We start from the raw sequence: 14,823 nt of genomic DNA on the forward strand, positions 1-14,823 counted from the left end.
CAAGGTGAGTCTGTTGTCATGGTGTAGCAGCATTGATTTATGTCTAAAACTACTAGTTGATTGCTTAATGAAGCGTTGTTTTTACCAGAATTGATTTCCAAAACCTGAGACCACACATTAGCCGACAGAAATCCTAGGTATAACGGCTCGTCATGCCATGTGGTGTCCAGCCACATGGGCACAAAATAATGGCTACAAGTCCAGCTAATTAATTCTAAAACTAGGCATTAATCAATGCTTTACTACAGGGGTCACCAACTCCAGTCCTCAAGGGCTGCCATCCTGCAACTTTTAGATTCACCTCTGCTCCAAAATGTCTTAATTCCCTCACCAGCATTTATTCCTCTCTGCAATAGGCTGGAAACGAGCAGTTTATTTGATCCAAGGTGTGTTTGAACAGAGACGCATCTAAAAGTTACAGGACGGTAGCCCTCGAGGACCAGAGTTGGTGACCCCTGCTTTACTAGAATCTACCTATTATGCATGTGGCTAGAGTCAGCTGCTAGCATGGTGTTTTTCTTCAAAACAGGCCTTGGTATGAATGTCTCCCTGCACTGAGGGCAGCTGTGGATTCGTTTCTGATCCTCTTGATCCCAGTGACCTTTAATGCAGGTCATACAGTAGCTGTGTCCACAGGGAGTCGTCACCGGATCCGTCAGTAGATCCAGACAGATGGAACAGGAGAAAGTCTCTCGGTCGAACTGATTCTGCTCCATTTCTGCTCTCAGTCACAGTGACTGTTTGAGTTTCTCCTTTCTCGAAACAGAAACTGGTTTGTCCTGATTTATGACTCATGTTTCAGTGCAGAGAGGCTGCAGCCAATCAGGTTTTACCCAAAGCAGATCTTGGTTACGGCTCAAAGTTCAGATCATAAAAATAATCCTGCCAAGGTTACACCCAAAGTTTTATCAGATTATGAGGATTATCTTAGATAAAAAAAGACAATAATGGAAACAAATGGGCCCAACTGTTCATGAGAAATATACTGAATAAAGGAAACATGATTATAAAGAGATTATAAAGAGATATTATAAAGAGATATCATTAAAGAACATGATTAAATATTACCATTTATAATACCACATGCACTCCTGGATTTCCAGATTTTTTTAGATTGTGTCTCTCACTGTGGACATGAACCTGAGGTGAAAATTTCAAACCCTCCATGATTTCTAAGTTGGAGAAATTGCAAAGTTGCAGGATATTCAAATACTTAGTTTTCTCTCTGTGTTCTGGAAAATTATAGTTTAAAGTCTGATCATTCTTTCAGCTAAGTTAGAATCAACTGTGCAATACAGAGGTGCAATTCTATTTACATTTAACATATAATTGCAGCATTGTTTAAAAAAAGACTTGAAATTAAAAGTGTCAGACTTTGGACTTGAGGATAAAGACTTGAGTTTTACTTGAGACTTTCAAAACACTGACTTGGTCCGACCTCTGAAACAAACATAAGTGTCTTGCGCTAATGGAGGAACGACCTGTTGACTTTTACCAAACACAAAAAGAAACTAGTTCTACTGACGCTCCTCCATTTGTTTAGTTTTTGTGAGGAAGGAGGTTGTGCTCAGTGTTTTCTTCAGAGGTTTTTGTATCGTTACCTTCAGTGGTTCCTGGTGTAGCGCCCCCACAGGTGAGGAGGTTAACAGGTTCTTCAATGTGTTTGGTTTGTTTGACACAATGTAGTGTGAAAATTAACCAAATGTTTCAGTTTCTGTTTCCAATCAAACTGAGTCTACGGGCAAATTATTTTAGACTTGATTAAACACAATAGAAAATAAAGTTATTTCGGTAACACTTTATTTGAAGGGGGGTGAATAAGACTGACACGACACTGTCATAAACATGACATAACACCTGTCATGAACATGAATAAGCCTTCATGAATAGTTATGACTGTTGTCATAAAGAGTCATTTGGTAAATTATGACACTTTTAATACAAAGTTGACATTATTCAAAATGTCTTTGTTATGACAACTTGACATTAACCAATAAATCATTACTGTTTAAACTTTACCTTTAATAACATAAAGTTACCTAATTTTTAAAGTGCAATCAGTAATACTTTTATAACAAATTTATATCAGTAATGATTTCTTGGTTAATGTCAAGTTGTCATAAAGACATTTTGAATAATGTCAACTTTGTATTAAAAGTGTCATAATTTACCGAATGACGCTTTATGACAACAGTCATAAATGTAGCCCAGTTATACCGTTCTAAAGTAGGTACGGGCCCCTGAGTTCGTTAAACCCAGTAACTTAGGAATAATAACTTAATACACTCTCGTGTTTAAAACCTATGTTGAGTTTCACTCACCTTAAAGTAACAACATTCCAGTACTTTTATGTAGCACTTATTAAGGATAATAAACTTCACATACTATCATATAAAAAAAATCAAACACACACACACCTTATGAGATTTGAACTTTTGAACATATATTAAACAATAATAGATTCACAAAATGCAAATATTTCAGTCTTTAGTTTCACAAACCCTATATTAATAAATGTGGGCCCACACTTAAACGTCCACCTAAGCCGGCAATGATTAACTAAAATATAGTCCCAAACAAAAACCCGTTGCAGGCCTGATGTGTTGATGAAGCGTGGAATTGCAATACCTTACTCCAATGAAAATCTCGAACCTTCTTCGAATTTAACCTGTCTTTGGTCCCAGTCGGCAAGATGTCTTCAGCTCCTTCACCAGTCCCTCGGTCCACAGGATTCAGGAACAGCAGGAAAGTCCAACGCAGACACAGTCCTCCAGCACAGTCATAGAAACTCTCAGTGTAAGCTCATCTCTCTGCACTAGGTTAACTCTTGAACGCTCCCACGACGGAAACATTAGTTGAGTCTTCTGTTAGCCGAGTTAGCTCACAGTATTCAAGTCCATTCAATGTGCTAATGAATGCTAATGCGTTAGCGAGCATTACATATGACTTTCGCCTACTGTACAGTGAATTCCAGTCTGAAATTATCACAGTAGCTGCAAACAAAGAGTGTAGAGTCGATATCTATAAAAGACTGTCGAGTTGAAAGTCTAAATATCTGCAAGACACTCGTTCATTAATCAATCCGCCACGTTTTTTCAGCGCGGTTAATCTCTCTTTTTTTTTTCTTTCCCTCTTCTTCTCTCCTTTTTTCTGTGTCTCCCGCTACTCTCCTATCCCTTCCTGATCCTCAGCCAACCACGAACCAGAAAAGTTGCTTTGCTCTACACCACTTCCTCTTACAAACATGAGCCCTCCAAAATAAAATACGGTAAAGATTTCTTTCTGTTTTAACTACATATTTCCCAAATATTTTAACTTATTATATCCTGTTACATCAAATACCTGTAAATACAGCTTTTTGTCAACACTTATTTATAACAATTTTAACATATTTAAGCAAACATGTTTAACACATTTTAAATTATTACACCTTCCATGAACTTAACTCAATACAAAATACCTTTATTTTGGACTGGGTTACATAAATATTCATGAAGGCTTATTCATGTTCATGACAGGTGTTATGTCATGTTTATGACAGTGTCATGACAGTCTTATTCACCCCCCTTCAAATAAAGTGTTACCGTTATTTTTAAAAGAGGTGGATTTGGTTCACTCTTTTTAGATTTTGGTGCATTTGAGGAAAAGTGGTTTGATATATTTGTTCCTCTTCCAGGAGTTTAGGGACCACAGCCAACTACAATTAGCTAAAATCAGCAAATACTTTGACCCCATCTAGAAACATTTAGAAACTTCTTCATTTTAATAGTTTCAAACACAAATATGTTTGATGTGCTTTGATACAAACAGTGGACACCATCTTAGCAACACGGCACAAGCTAACAGCCATGGTCTTCCTCATGTCGCTGTTCAGCGTCACATCAAGACAGTTCAGCTTCCCAAGCTTCATTTATTTCAATATTTTAGATTTATTCTTTATAACACATCGATATGGTTAGATTTAAAATGTTGTCAGGAGTTTCTTTCACTCTGGTTTTTAGTTTTTCACACCATATAGCAGCTTTTTTTTCTACATGCAGACTAAAAACTTTAATATTCGTCCATAAAACATGAGCGGTTGATCTCTGCAGCTCCTCCAGAGTTACCTGGAGCCTCTTGGATACTGTAATGAAAGCTCTTGTTTTGCAGTTGCGCCTTAGTTTTTACGTTTCTGAATGATGGTTGCCCTCACAATGTGTTGCACTGACAAAGCTAGACAGCTATCTAACACTTTAATCGAAAATAATCCAGTCCTTGATAGTTTTGTTGTTTTATTTTTCAACTGTTGATTTTTCCTTTTCATGTATCTATCTGTAAAACTGTAACAAAGCACAAAAGTACATATCAATTAGACTATACAGAAAACAACTAGACTAGACTACAGCAAACAGATGGCTCCCAATTGCCACCAATTAGCTAACAATGTAGCATTAATTCTGGTTGGAAAACATCAAACTTTTCTTATAAAATGTAGCACAATACTGAAATTACAATAAATGAAATTAACTTGCAGACAAATAGTGTCCAAGGAACAAACGTCTCTGAAGGACAATCAATGTCACCATATGCGTGCAGCTGGACGAATTCTGCTTGACTGACCAAATTAAATACGTAAACAATGTCCACTAGGTGTCACTAAGACTCTATAGTTTACTTACAACTTACCATTGGAAAACTAAACAAAACATAATGATGGAGTCAGCACAGATGGGTTGAGTTTTGCTTCCTTGGAATCAGCTGAAAACAGAAACATGCTGCATTTTTCATGCTCTTAATGTGGATTTTTGCTTCCATTTCACAATTTACTCACCACTTTTTGTTGATCTGCCACATGAACTGAATCCTAACAGACTAAATGTTGGTTCCACTTCATCATCCTGAGTGTTTCTGACTTGTTGCTGCAGCGCCCCCTTCAGATCTTTTTCAGCATCAAATAAGACACTCTGGAAGAAAAGTTTCTGCACAATAGACGACCAAACATAAAATTTATTGCAATAATGATTAGAAAACTTTCAACATTTCTCTGTAATCAAGTTTCTTTATTGAAGACGAACAACAGACATTTATTTCTGATCTAAATCTAAAACATGAGAAGAAAACAGCATCAGTTCTGATTTGATGTTTCAGGTTTTCTGGATCACAACATAGAAAACAGAATCAAGTTCAGATCACTTTGATCTAAACTGATTTAACAAATAAAACATGGAAATACATGGATAAAAAAGTTAAAGGAAAACCATCAGAGTCCAGAGAAGTTTAGATTTTCATGAAATATTTCTGTCATCAGAATGAAAGAAATCATCAGCAGTGATTTCCTTTATGGCTCCTGTAACACAAAGAACTAAACCGGAAAAATAAAGAAGATCAGAACAGCAGAGACACCAGAACCATGAACCCTGATCAACAACCTGAGAGACAAGAGGAAATCTATCTGGGTTTACTGAACTCTGCTGAGGATCCAGGACCAACCCAAACTCCAGCCAGTATCGGTTCAGTGAATCTGGTCTGGACTCTGTGGAGGAGAGTCATGGTTTCAGAGACGCTGTAGAAGGACAGAATACCTGCTGTGTGATCCAGGTACACTCCGACTCTGGAGGAAACTGGACCTGAGATGGAGCTCCAGATGTTGTTGTGAGCAAATTTACTATTGCTTTGAGAACAATCTAAAGTCCAAGATTTATCATTATATCCAAAAATACAGTTATTCCTACGTTCTGCTCTGCTGATACTCTTGTATGCGACTGATACATCAACTCTCCCTCTCCACTCCACCTCCCAGTAACAACGTCCAGTCAGACTCTCTCTACTCAGAACCTGAGGATAATGAGTGAATCTGTCTGGATGACTAGAATAAAACTGATCCTGATCCATCCTTGTCACCTTCCTGTTCCCCTCTGATAGTACCAGCCGTCTGAATGCTGTGTTTGGATCCATAGTGATTTCACATGAATATCTTAAGAATCCAGCTCTGCTCTTTGGTTCTGGTTCTGGTTCTGACAGTAGAACATCCACCTCAGTGACCTTCAGTGAGATGTTTGTCCTTGAGTCTCTCAGGACGTCCTGTAGTTTGTCTCTGAGCTCTGACACAGCTGCTGTCACGTCCTCAAAGTGTCCCAGAGGACGGATGTTGATGCTGGATGAGTGTGTCGACTCACTGAGTGCTGGCAGTGAGGGGTAGTTGAGGAGAAACTGGTTGTGATCCTCTGTGTGTGAGAGCTGCTCCAGCTCAGCGTCTTTCCTCTTCAGCTCAGTGATCTCCTGCTCCAGCTTCTCCTGAACATCTTTGACTCGACTCACTTCAGTTTCCTGCTGGGATCTGATCTGCTGCTTCACCTCAGAGCTTCTTTTCTGGAGGAGACGGATCAGCTGGGTGAAGATCTTCTCACTGTCCTCCACTGTTTTATCAGCAGAGCGATTGATGGCCTCCACCTCCTGCTGAAGCAGCTTCACATCTTTCTCCTGGTCCTGGATTCTCTGCTGGATGTTTCCTCGTCTCTCCTCCAGCTCTCTCTGCCTCTCAGTCCTTTCTGCTGCAGCTGACACTGTTTCATGGCCTTTATGTTCATCCATTAAACAGATGAGACAGATACACTTCTGATCAGTGCGGCAGAACATCTTCATCACCTCATCATGCTTAGAGCAGATGTTCTCCTGGAGGTTCTTGGATGGCTCCACCAGCTTGTGTTTCCTTAATGGAGCCACATCATAATGAGGCTGAAGGTGTTTCTCACAGAAAGAGGCCAGACAGACTAAACAGGACTTGATGGCTTTCAGTTTTCTTCCAGTGCAGGAATCACAGGCCACATCTTCAGGTCCAGCATAACAGTGGTCAGCAGGAGCAGCTTGGAGTCCAGTCTTCTTCAGCTGCTCCACTAAAGCTGCTAGCATGGTGTTTTTCTGCAGGTCAGGCCTCTGTGTGAAGGTTTTCCTGCACTGAGGACAGTGGTAGTTTTCCTTTTTCTCACCTTCATCCCAGAAGTTTTTAATGCAGGTCATACAGTAGCTGTGTCCACAGGAAGTCGTTACCGGATCCTTCAGTAGATCCAGACAGATGGAACAGGAGAAAGTCTCTCGATCCAGCTGAACTGCCTGCTGCTCCATTTCTGCTCTCAGTAGCTCTGACTGTTAGTTTCATTTCCTGAGAACAGAAACAAGCTGGAGCTGTGATCCACCAATCACATGTCAGGGCAGAGAGGCTGCAGCCAATCAGCTTCCAGCTTCAGCAGGTCCCGCCCAGACTCAGTGTGTGTGTGAGACCAGGAAGAGGAGCGCTCTGAGAGCAGTAATAGTTTAAGCTGAATCATCTTCACAGCAGTTTTCTGCTCAAAATAACCGACTGAGTCTCTAAACTCAGCTTGCTAACATGTTAGCTCTCCACAGCTTCAGGAAATGAAATGAAAGAATCGTTCCTGCTGAAGAAACTAGATGTGTTTGGTGGTTCAGGGAAAATAGGCCTCCTGTTTCCTAACTGCTCTATAATGACAGCAGAGAGTCCAATGTTTGCATCGTGTTCATATCAGTTTGTAATCCGTCTGTTTATAAAGCTGTAAAACTTTAACCAATCAGCATTTAGTATTTCTACTGCCAGCTCTATTTCTGCATTTAGTTTTCAGAGAATCATTTAATTCAAGGTCCAACATCTGACCAGTTCTTCTGGGTTTTATGACACGTCTCCAACTTTTCTCACAGGTTTAAAGGTTTAAATTTTCCAAATGTTGACAGTGGAGGAGCTTTAAGCTCCTCTTCATTTCTGCTGCCAGGATCTTTCTGTGGTAAAAACCTGCAGAATTTTCTTCACCTTAAACAAAACCATCCGGATGCTCATCCCTCGTTCAGCCTGGACCAGAATCCTGAGAAGAGCCTTGTCAACGACTCCTTTTCAGACTTGAATGCAGCTCAGGAGATCCCACTTTCCTCTCTGGTGAACGGCGGTTTGGGCTGCGTTTCTCGTTTCATTTTTACCCAGGAAGCACATTGGCTAAACCGTGAGTCAAACAGTCACTGGGACTGACTACTATATATTTCATTGAGGGACAGCAACTTTAACATTACATACATCTTTCTGAACAGGCGAGGGCACACTCAGTCTATAATCAGAAACTTGACTTGAAATTATTCCTCCCTGCCTGGCACCTCCAGACCTGGGTCCCCATAGACACCCATCTGGGGGGCAGCCATCCCCTTATCTCCCCCCATAGCTCTGCGCCTGTTCCACATATCATCTCCAATGTCCGGTAGACTTCAGGTTGCGATGTGTTAGTTGTTTGGGATTCCCCTCCTTAATTTTCTTTCAGTAACCACAGAGGAGAATCGGCGCTTTCTGATTGATTACCTGTCACATTCAACAGGCTGCTTTAAGCTCCCAGTCGGGGAAAAAACCCAATTTAGACCAGAGCGGCCATGACGATCTACCATAACACACCACACACTTCATGATGATCGGTTACGAAATCGCCAGCGACAATCTTAGATCGGCCAACGTTCTAAGATTTAAGGGGAACATTTTTGTGTATTTTGTTTATCAGTTACAGTGTTAAGTGTTCTTTTGAAAATAAAGTGTATCTATCTTTGGCAGGAAATTGCATGCATTTTTACGTCAGTTCCATTAAATCATTGTAAAGTAGTCTTCAAACAATATTATCATTTATCACAATAATTTTTGGGACAATTGCTCAGCAAAATTTGTTACTGTGATAGGCCTACCGATGCCTAACCTTTGTGTTACACCTAACTAAAGTCAAACAAAACATTAAAGCAGATTGTGTCACGGACCGATGAAACCACACTTAAACTTAAACATTTCCAAAACGGTACATTTAGCACACAAATAACAAACCTTCAGTTGTCTGCTAACCTGAAAATGAAAAGAGGTTTCATTTTCAGCAGCACTGTGACTCCAGGATATTTCAAAAGAATCACTTCAAGACAGGAAAACTGATGCTTCAGAATGACCTGACCAAGGACCAGAACTATATTTGTGAGAAAAATCTGTGAGACCACCTGAAAAAGGCTGTGGACAAGCGATGTCTTCACAGTCTGAAAAAGTTAGAGTGTTTGCTTTTGGATTAAGGGTTGATACACTCACTGTGTGAAGGCAACTGGGTTATTACATTTAGTTTGCTTTCTTTTCTTTCTGACATGTTTTAGTTTTAATCCAAGATATGTGGAAAAGAATTGGAAGTTATTTGTAATGCTCTCGAAAGGGGGGGTGTAAACTTTTACATAGATGATCAAGTGATTTTTCTTCCTGTGTAAAGGTTTAGAGTTTGACACTAGTTATGATGCAAAGCACAGAAATACTCTCATTAAGCAAGTAGGAATGGTTCTGAACTGATGCTTCCTGACTTTTCCCCATCTGTTAACCTGTGCACTGTTTACAACCTCTGCTGTTAATGTCTAACCAGCTAACTGATTATATGGTAAGTAGCAGTGCTAAAGTAATGACACTTAGCTGATCAGTAAAGATGGCATCTTTTAAATCCTGTTGCACACCAGCCGATCATGGAGGCGCCACAGAAAAAGCAGCATATGGAAACTCGCTGCGGCATTTAATGATGGAGCGAGTCTGCTGCTCAAGATGCCAAGACGGAGCAGAGCAAGCTGTTGGAGTTACTCATGAGTTGCACCGTATTTCAGTCTCATGTATGTGCAGGTTAACAGATTCTACACACAACTTCATTTTTTCACTGACTTTGCGTCACATCATTTAAATCCTAAAAATTGCTAAGTGGGGACTTCATGGATTGGACTCCTCCTATGGATTCTCAATTGGATTGAGATCTGAGAGTTTACAGAATAACCCATCAACTCAAAGCTGTTTTTGTTCATTTCAAGATGAACTGAATTGGATTGACTGATAGACGTGTAATATCAATACTTAATGACATAATAAATTTAACAAATGTCTCCAGCAGGTCATTCTTGATGTAATCCTCTTCATTTTAAGATGAAAACTCCTCCCATGGTCCGAGTCCCACACCGGCTGACCGTTAAGGATTAGACCCACCGCTCCTACGGAAAACTCTCAGCCAATCAGCGTTTCAGGTGCGTGAAACGTCACCTCGCATTAGTGACAACCGTGTTTAACTTTTGGACCCAAAACATTAGACTCACCTGAACTTCCAACATGACGGCCGACATCTGGGACGTTGTTATAGTCGGAGCCGGGCTGTCTGGGCTCAGTGCGGCTCATCTGCTCACAAAACGGGACGCCAAGCTGAGAATCCTGATCCTGGAGGGGAAAGGTGGGGAACTTTGCATCCTGCATGGGGAGAGTGAAGCCTTGAAGTGTGTTGTTTGCTTCATGACTGCTTGTGTTTCTGTCAGATCGAGTGGGAGGTCGCACCTTGTCCTCTGAAATCCCAGCAGCCGACGGTGCTGATCGCTGGGACTTTGGAGGACAGTGGGTCGGAAGGTAATTAAAGCCACACATGAGACTTTTTCCTTCTTTCTTTAATCTATGCATAATTAAGTCGGAATAAAGATGAGCTGATTTTAACACCTGCGAGCTGACAGGGAGGTGTTTGTCTCCGGTTTCCTGGGACCATTAGAAAAAGATAAGAGGTGAGCTGCTAATAATAAAACCCTTGAAAACTCCGAGTGGGGATTAGGGAGGATCAATATCCATCACACAAACAGATTAGACACATAATTGCTCATTTATATAAGAACTCTTGACTAAGGATGCTGAAGATGATTCTGCGCTCAGCTTTCCAGATGTATTTCCAATTAGTGTGATCTAAAAAGTTAATTTATTTTAGGAACTCAATTCAAAAAGGAAAACTTTTGAAAGTGTGAATGACAAACGACAACAAGAACACTGAATACAGTAATGGTATGTCATGGCCAAGCAGTCTTGGGGATTACAAAAGATAATCTCTAAAGAAGTTAGCTGTTCAGTTCTCTGTATTCAAACATATTAATTGAAAATTGAGTGGAAGGAAAAAAAATTGTTGGAAAAGATTCATAAAATTTTTCCTCATCTCATGTAGCATTCCTGCCGTTTTTTGCACATTTGTACTGTTTGCATAGTTCTATCAATATGTTGATTTTAATGCAGAAATACTCATGCACAATTGACATTTTTTGAAAATAATCCTACTTGTTGCACATTTCTTTGGAATGAGTTGAGCATTTAGAAGAACTGTAAAGTATTTCATGTACAGTAAGTTATTCTTAATTCACTTTTTAAAACTTTTATCTGTCTTTTGTTCCCTGCTGTGGCTGAGAGGGACTTTTACCTTCCACCAAACTTTCCCATATGTGTACTCTTTGAACTGCCAGGCTTTTACTGATGGCTCTACCTTTTAAAGAAGTGACAACTGTACAACTGGCCTATTGTTTAGGCCTTGAAATAACTTAAACGGTATATTTGTGCTGGTTTCAATTGTCTGTAATCCAGAATAATCTAAATTAACCAAAATGTGAATATGTTTTCACCAAATCTTCTAAACGGTATGAGCTTTGCTTTTCAATCACTGAAACAAAATGAATCATTAATAATATCTGAACCTTATAACATGCAGTCTCCACAGTGGAACTCGGTGGTGGCAGTATCATGGTGTGGAGATGTATTTTTTGAGCAGGGATATAGAAGCTGTGTGACGTTAAATACAGTGTTAGTCTAAAAATACAGAATTTATCTCAAAGTATATTTGTGTGTTAAATTGATTATTGAAAATTTTGGAGGTGCTGTAAAAGTTCTGACTCAGAGGGGCTTTAATTTGTTAAACCTTTTAAAAGCCATGTGTTATTTTTCCTTCCACTTAACAAATTTTCACTGCTTTTTTCTGGCCTGTCACGTAAAATCTCAATAAAACATACACACTTGCAAAAAATATGTGAAAAGGGAATTGAATAACTTTGCAGGGCTTTGTGACTCTAACTTGCAACTGATTTAGCCTTCAACGCGTTTCAAGCTAATCAGACAAATAGACGAGAGAAAAGGACATTTCATAGAAAACGGTGAAGGATGTTGTATGCCGAGATTCAACTCAGAATCTCTTACAGTAAACATGGTTGTATTGTTTTGTGTGTTTTAACCCAGCTTTAATCTATTTTTCTGGTTACTCAAGGATTTTCTTTTATGAAGATTCCTAACATTTTTTATGTATTTATTATTATTTTTCTCCCCTCACAGCACACAAACGCACATTATGGAGCTCATAAAAGAGTTGGGGTTAGAGGTGTATCCTCAGTTTAATGTCGGGAAGAAGGTGCTTCACGTGGGTGGGCCCACTTCCAAAGTGAGATCCTACCGGACCAGCATCCCTGCTCTGTCTCCGCTGGTGCTGCTGGACTTCACCCAGATGCTGTGGAAGGTGAGAGTCAAGCTGAGTAAACCCCAGCTCTCCAAATTCAAACCTCAAGAGGTTTATATCTTGGAATGTTGGTGCCACAGTTGTTTGGAGCAGAGTGAGCTCTTTGGATTGACATAACAACGTAGCACAGCAGCTCCAGTCTGGTTCAGACGCTTTAGAGCAGCAGTGTGAGTGGTGCAGCCTCTGGTCGTCCCTCCTCTTCTGTCCGTATCAATGTGTGCGTTTTGTCTTCAAGGCGGTAAACTGTCATGTCGGGTTCTGATTATACGCTGTTCTCAGTTTGACAGGCTGTGCAGAACGGTGTCTGTTCAGGACCCACTGAGGACCCCCAACGCGGCGGAGCTGGACAGCATGACGGTGCACTCGTACATCGAGCAGCACGCTTGGACTGAAGGTCAGTTTCAGGTCCAAAACGTTTAACCTTCTCCCTTTAACGTAATTAGTGGTTTTTAAAGTAAATGCAAAACATCTGGATGGGCATAAGTCGACACAGGCATAATTTAAAATAATCTTTTTTGAGCTTTATATCATGTTATAAATTATTCCCTCATCAAAAAACATAATTGGATTGTTGTTTTGATTCTTTCATGCATCTTGAGTTTATGAACTCCTTCTCGGTCCAACGCTCATAAATGGCATTTTGAGAAGGATTGCTGTGATGAGAGATCAGGGGCTTCTTAAAGAGACAGAGGCATCAATTTGCAAATTTCTTTTAAAGTTATATATATATATATATATATATATATATCATTCTTACTTGCCTGTGCTATAAAATGGCAGTGTGTCTGGAAAATACATGTTACTGTCCCTTTAAATATCCACACTACAGTGTACAATGTAAACATTATGACGAAAAATCATATTTCCACTAAAGTACAGTGGCTGTAAAAATTGAAAGATTATCGTAGATCAGTGTTAAACACTTCTGAAAATAGAACTTAATGATATGTTTTTCAGTAAAATACAGGAATATTTATCTTATTTGTTTCCATAGTTGGATGAGAATAAACCATCAAGCTGCTGATTTAATAATACTAAGGTTTTGTTTTCACTAAACCACTGAAAGGAAACTGCCAGTATTTACTTTTTTTATGTTGTTTGGGGAACGTTTGGTGTTTAGATGGATACACCTTGTGTTTGCTGTAGTTTTCATTCCAGGCCACTAGGCGGCACTGCAATGTTAACATAATGTCAAAAAGTGCTCCCTTAGCTTTTACCTCACTGGCTTCCACTTCATTTAGAAAATAGTAACACGTCTCCGACGAACCAAGTTCTCAGGTAACATATTTGTATTTCTTATTAGAAGTTTTGTTAAATTAGAAAAGTTAAGAATCACCTGCAGAGTACTTTACATCATCAGGATATGTTCCCAAAAAGTTTCACTATCGGACCCGGTTTCAAAAAGTACCAGAGACTCCGATCAGTGGAGATGTTAGCAAGCGGCTAAATCATAACAAAACTGTAATGGTTTTTCTGAAGAGCGGCTTTGTGTAAAAGGGGCGTAAGGCAAATAATATCACATCGATCCAGGTGTATTGTCTGAATCTGGTTGCCCTGGTGACTGGGTGACCAGATAAAGGTCCCATGCCCAACAGCGCCCCCTATACTCATCTCTACTGTATTCCTGTATGTCTGCATGAATGTGATGGGTAATGTGGGTGTTGCTGAATGATGATAACTCACTCACCTTGTTATTTTGCCCCGTTTTCAGTGGCCGTGTTTCAGTAAGGTGTTATTAGCATTTTCTTTAGCCTGATTTATAACACCTGCTTTCAGAGTAGATTACAGTCCGCCTGAATGTGAATCCAATCACACGTTCCAGGATGGGCTTTTACAAGCTGTGTTATCCCAACGCTAACTCCTGTGTCTTTTTCTCTGGCACCCAGATTGCAATAAACTCTGATTCAGTTATACTAAAAATACCGTTAGCATAAGGATTGCTAGCGGTGTTAAGACCGCTCTGCTTTCTGGTCCAACATGACAGTTGGGTAATGTGTTGCTTCAGTCTCTGTGGGCTGTTTCAGGAAACACCAAGCACACCGAGCTCCATCTGTACATCTGTGTCTCTGTCGTACTAATCAACAGTATCGCCCGAGGCTGTATAACCCAACTTACATCCTGCAATCTGCTGCAGATAAAGCAGTGTCCTTTGCTCTGGAAGAAGTCTGGATTCCTCCTGCCACTTGTTTCCACATTATTCAGCAGTTTTTAGTTCTGCTCAACCAAGTGAAGCAGATTTTATTTTCACACGTTTTGCCTGGTTTGCTTGAGAAACGTCATATTTTAGCTGTTTTATAGCAATCTTGATGGAAAAAGTAAAGACATTTTTGCCATGATTCACATTGACTTTAATTCACAGACTTTAAAATTTGGATAGAGATTTGAGATGCATCAAAAAAGTGAGAAATTCATACAGAAATTCAAACTTCGTTGTCAGTCCTTTCAGAAATCAACAGTAGATTCGTTGCACATGGAGAATGATTTCAACCCTTTAATCCTTGTC

At 39.8% G+C, this 14,823-nt stretch overlaps 2 protein-coding genes across 2 annotated transcripts in view; one reads left to right on the forward strand and one right to left on the reverse strand.

The window, feature by feature from the left end:
• Positions 1 to 5,018: 5,018 nt before the first annotated feature.
• Positions 5,019 to 7,922, reverse strand: LOC148156024 (tripartite motif-containing protein 16-like). Its single transcript, XM_088011054.1, has 2 exons — positions 7,799 to 7,922; positions 5,019 to 7,138 (listed from the first exon to the last, which is right to left on the reverse strand). The coding sequence occupies exon 2, from the start codon at positions 7,099 to 7,101 to the stop codon at positions 5,428 to 5,430; it is 1,674 nt and encodes a 557-aa protein (XP_087867180.1). The 5' UTR covers positions 7,102 to 7,138; positions 7,799 to 7,922; the 3' UTR covers positions 5,019 to 5,427.
• Positions 7,923 to 9,758: 1,836 nt separating this feature from the next.
• Positions 9,759 to 14,823, forward strand: part of LOC106925474 (putative flavin-containing monoamine oxidase A) — a 68,594-nt gene continuing 63,529 nt past the window's right edge. The window contains exons 1-4 of the mRNA XM_014999849.2: positions 9,759 to 10,244; positions 10,327 to 10,414; positions 12,140 to 12,320; positions 12,600 to 12,714. Coding sequence (XP_014855335.2) covers positions 10,127 to 10,244; positions 10,327 to 10,414; positions 12,140 to 12,320; positions 12,600 to 12,714 — 502 coding nt within the window. The 5' untranslated portion in view covers positions 9,759 to 10,126. The remainder of the gene's footprint in view (positions 10,245 to 10,326; positions 10,415 to 12,139; positions 12,321 to 12,599; positions 12,715 to 14,823) is intronic.

The sequence above is a fragment of the Poecilia mexicana genome, unplaced genomic scaffold (genome assembly GCF_051168715.1).
Source record: "Poecilia mexicana isolate PSO_F unplaced genomic scaffold, ASM5116871v1 scaffold_12, whole genome shotgun sequence".
NCBI classification, from domain to species: Eukaryota; Metazoa; Chordata; class Actinopteri; order Cyprinodontiformes; family Poeciliidae; genus Poecilia; species Poecilia mexicana.

Excerpts from the sequence above, each read along its gene's own strand:
- LOC148156024 (XM_088011054.1), bottom strand. The coding sequence starts at position 7,101 with ATGGAGCAGCAGGCAGTTCAGCTGGATCGAGAGACTTTCTCCTGTTCC.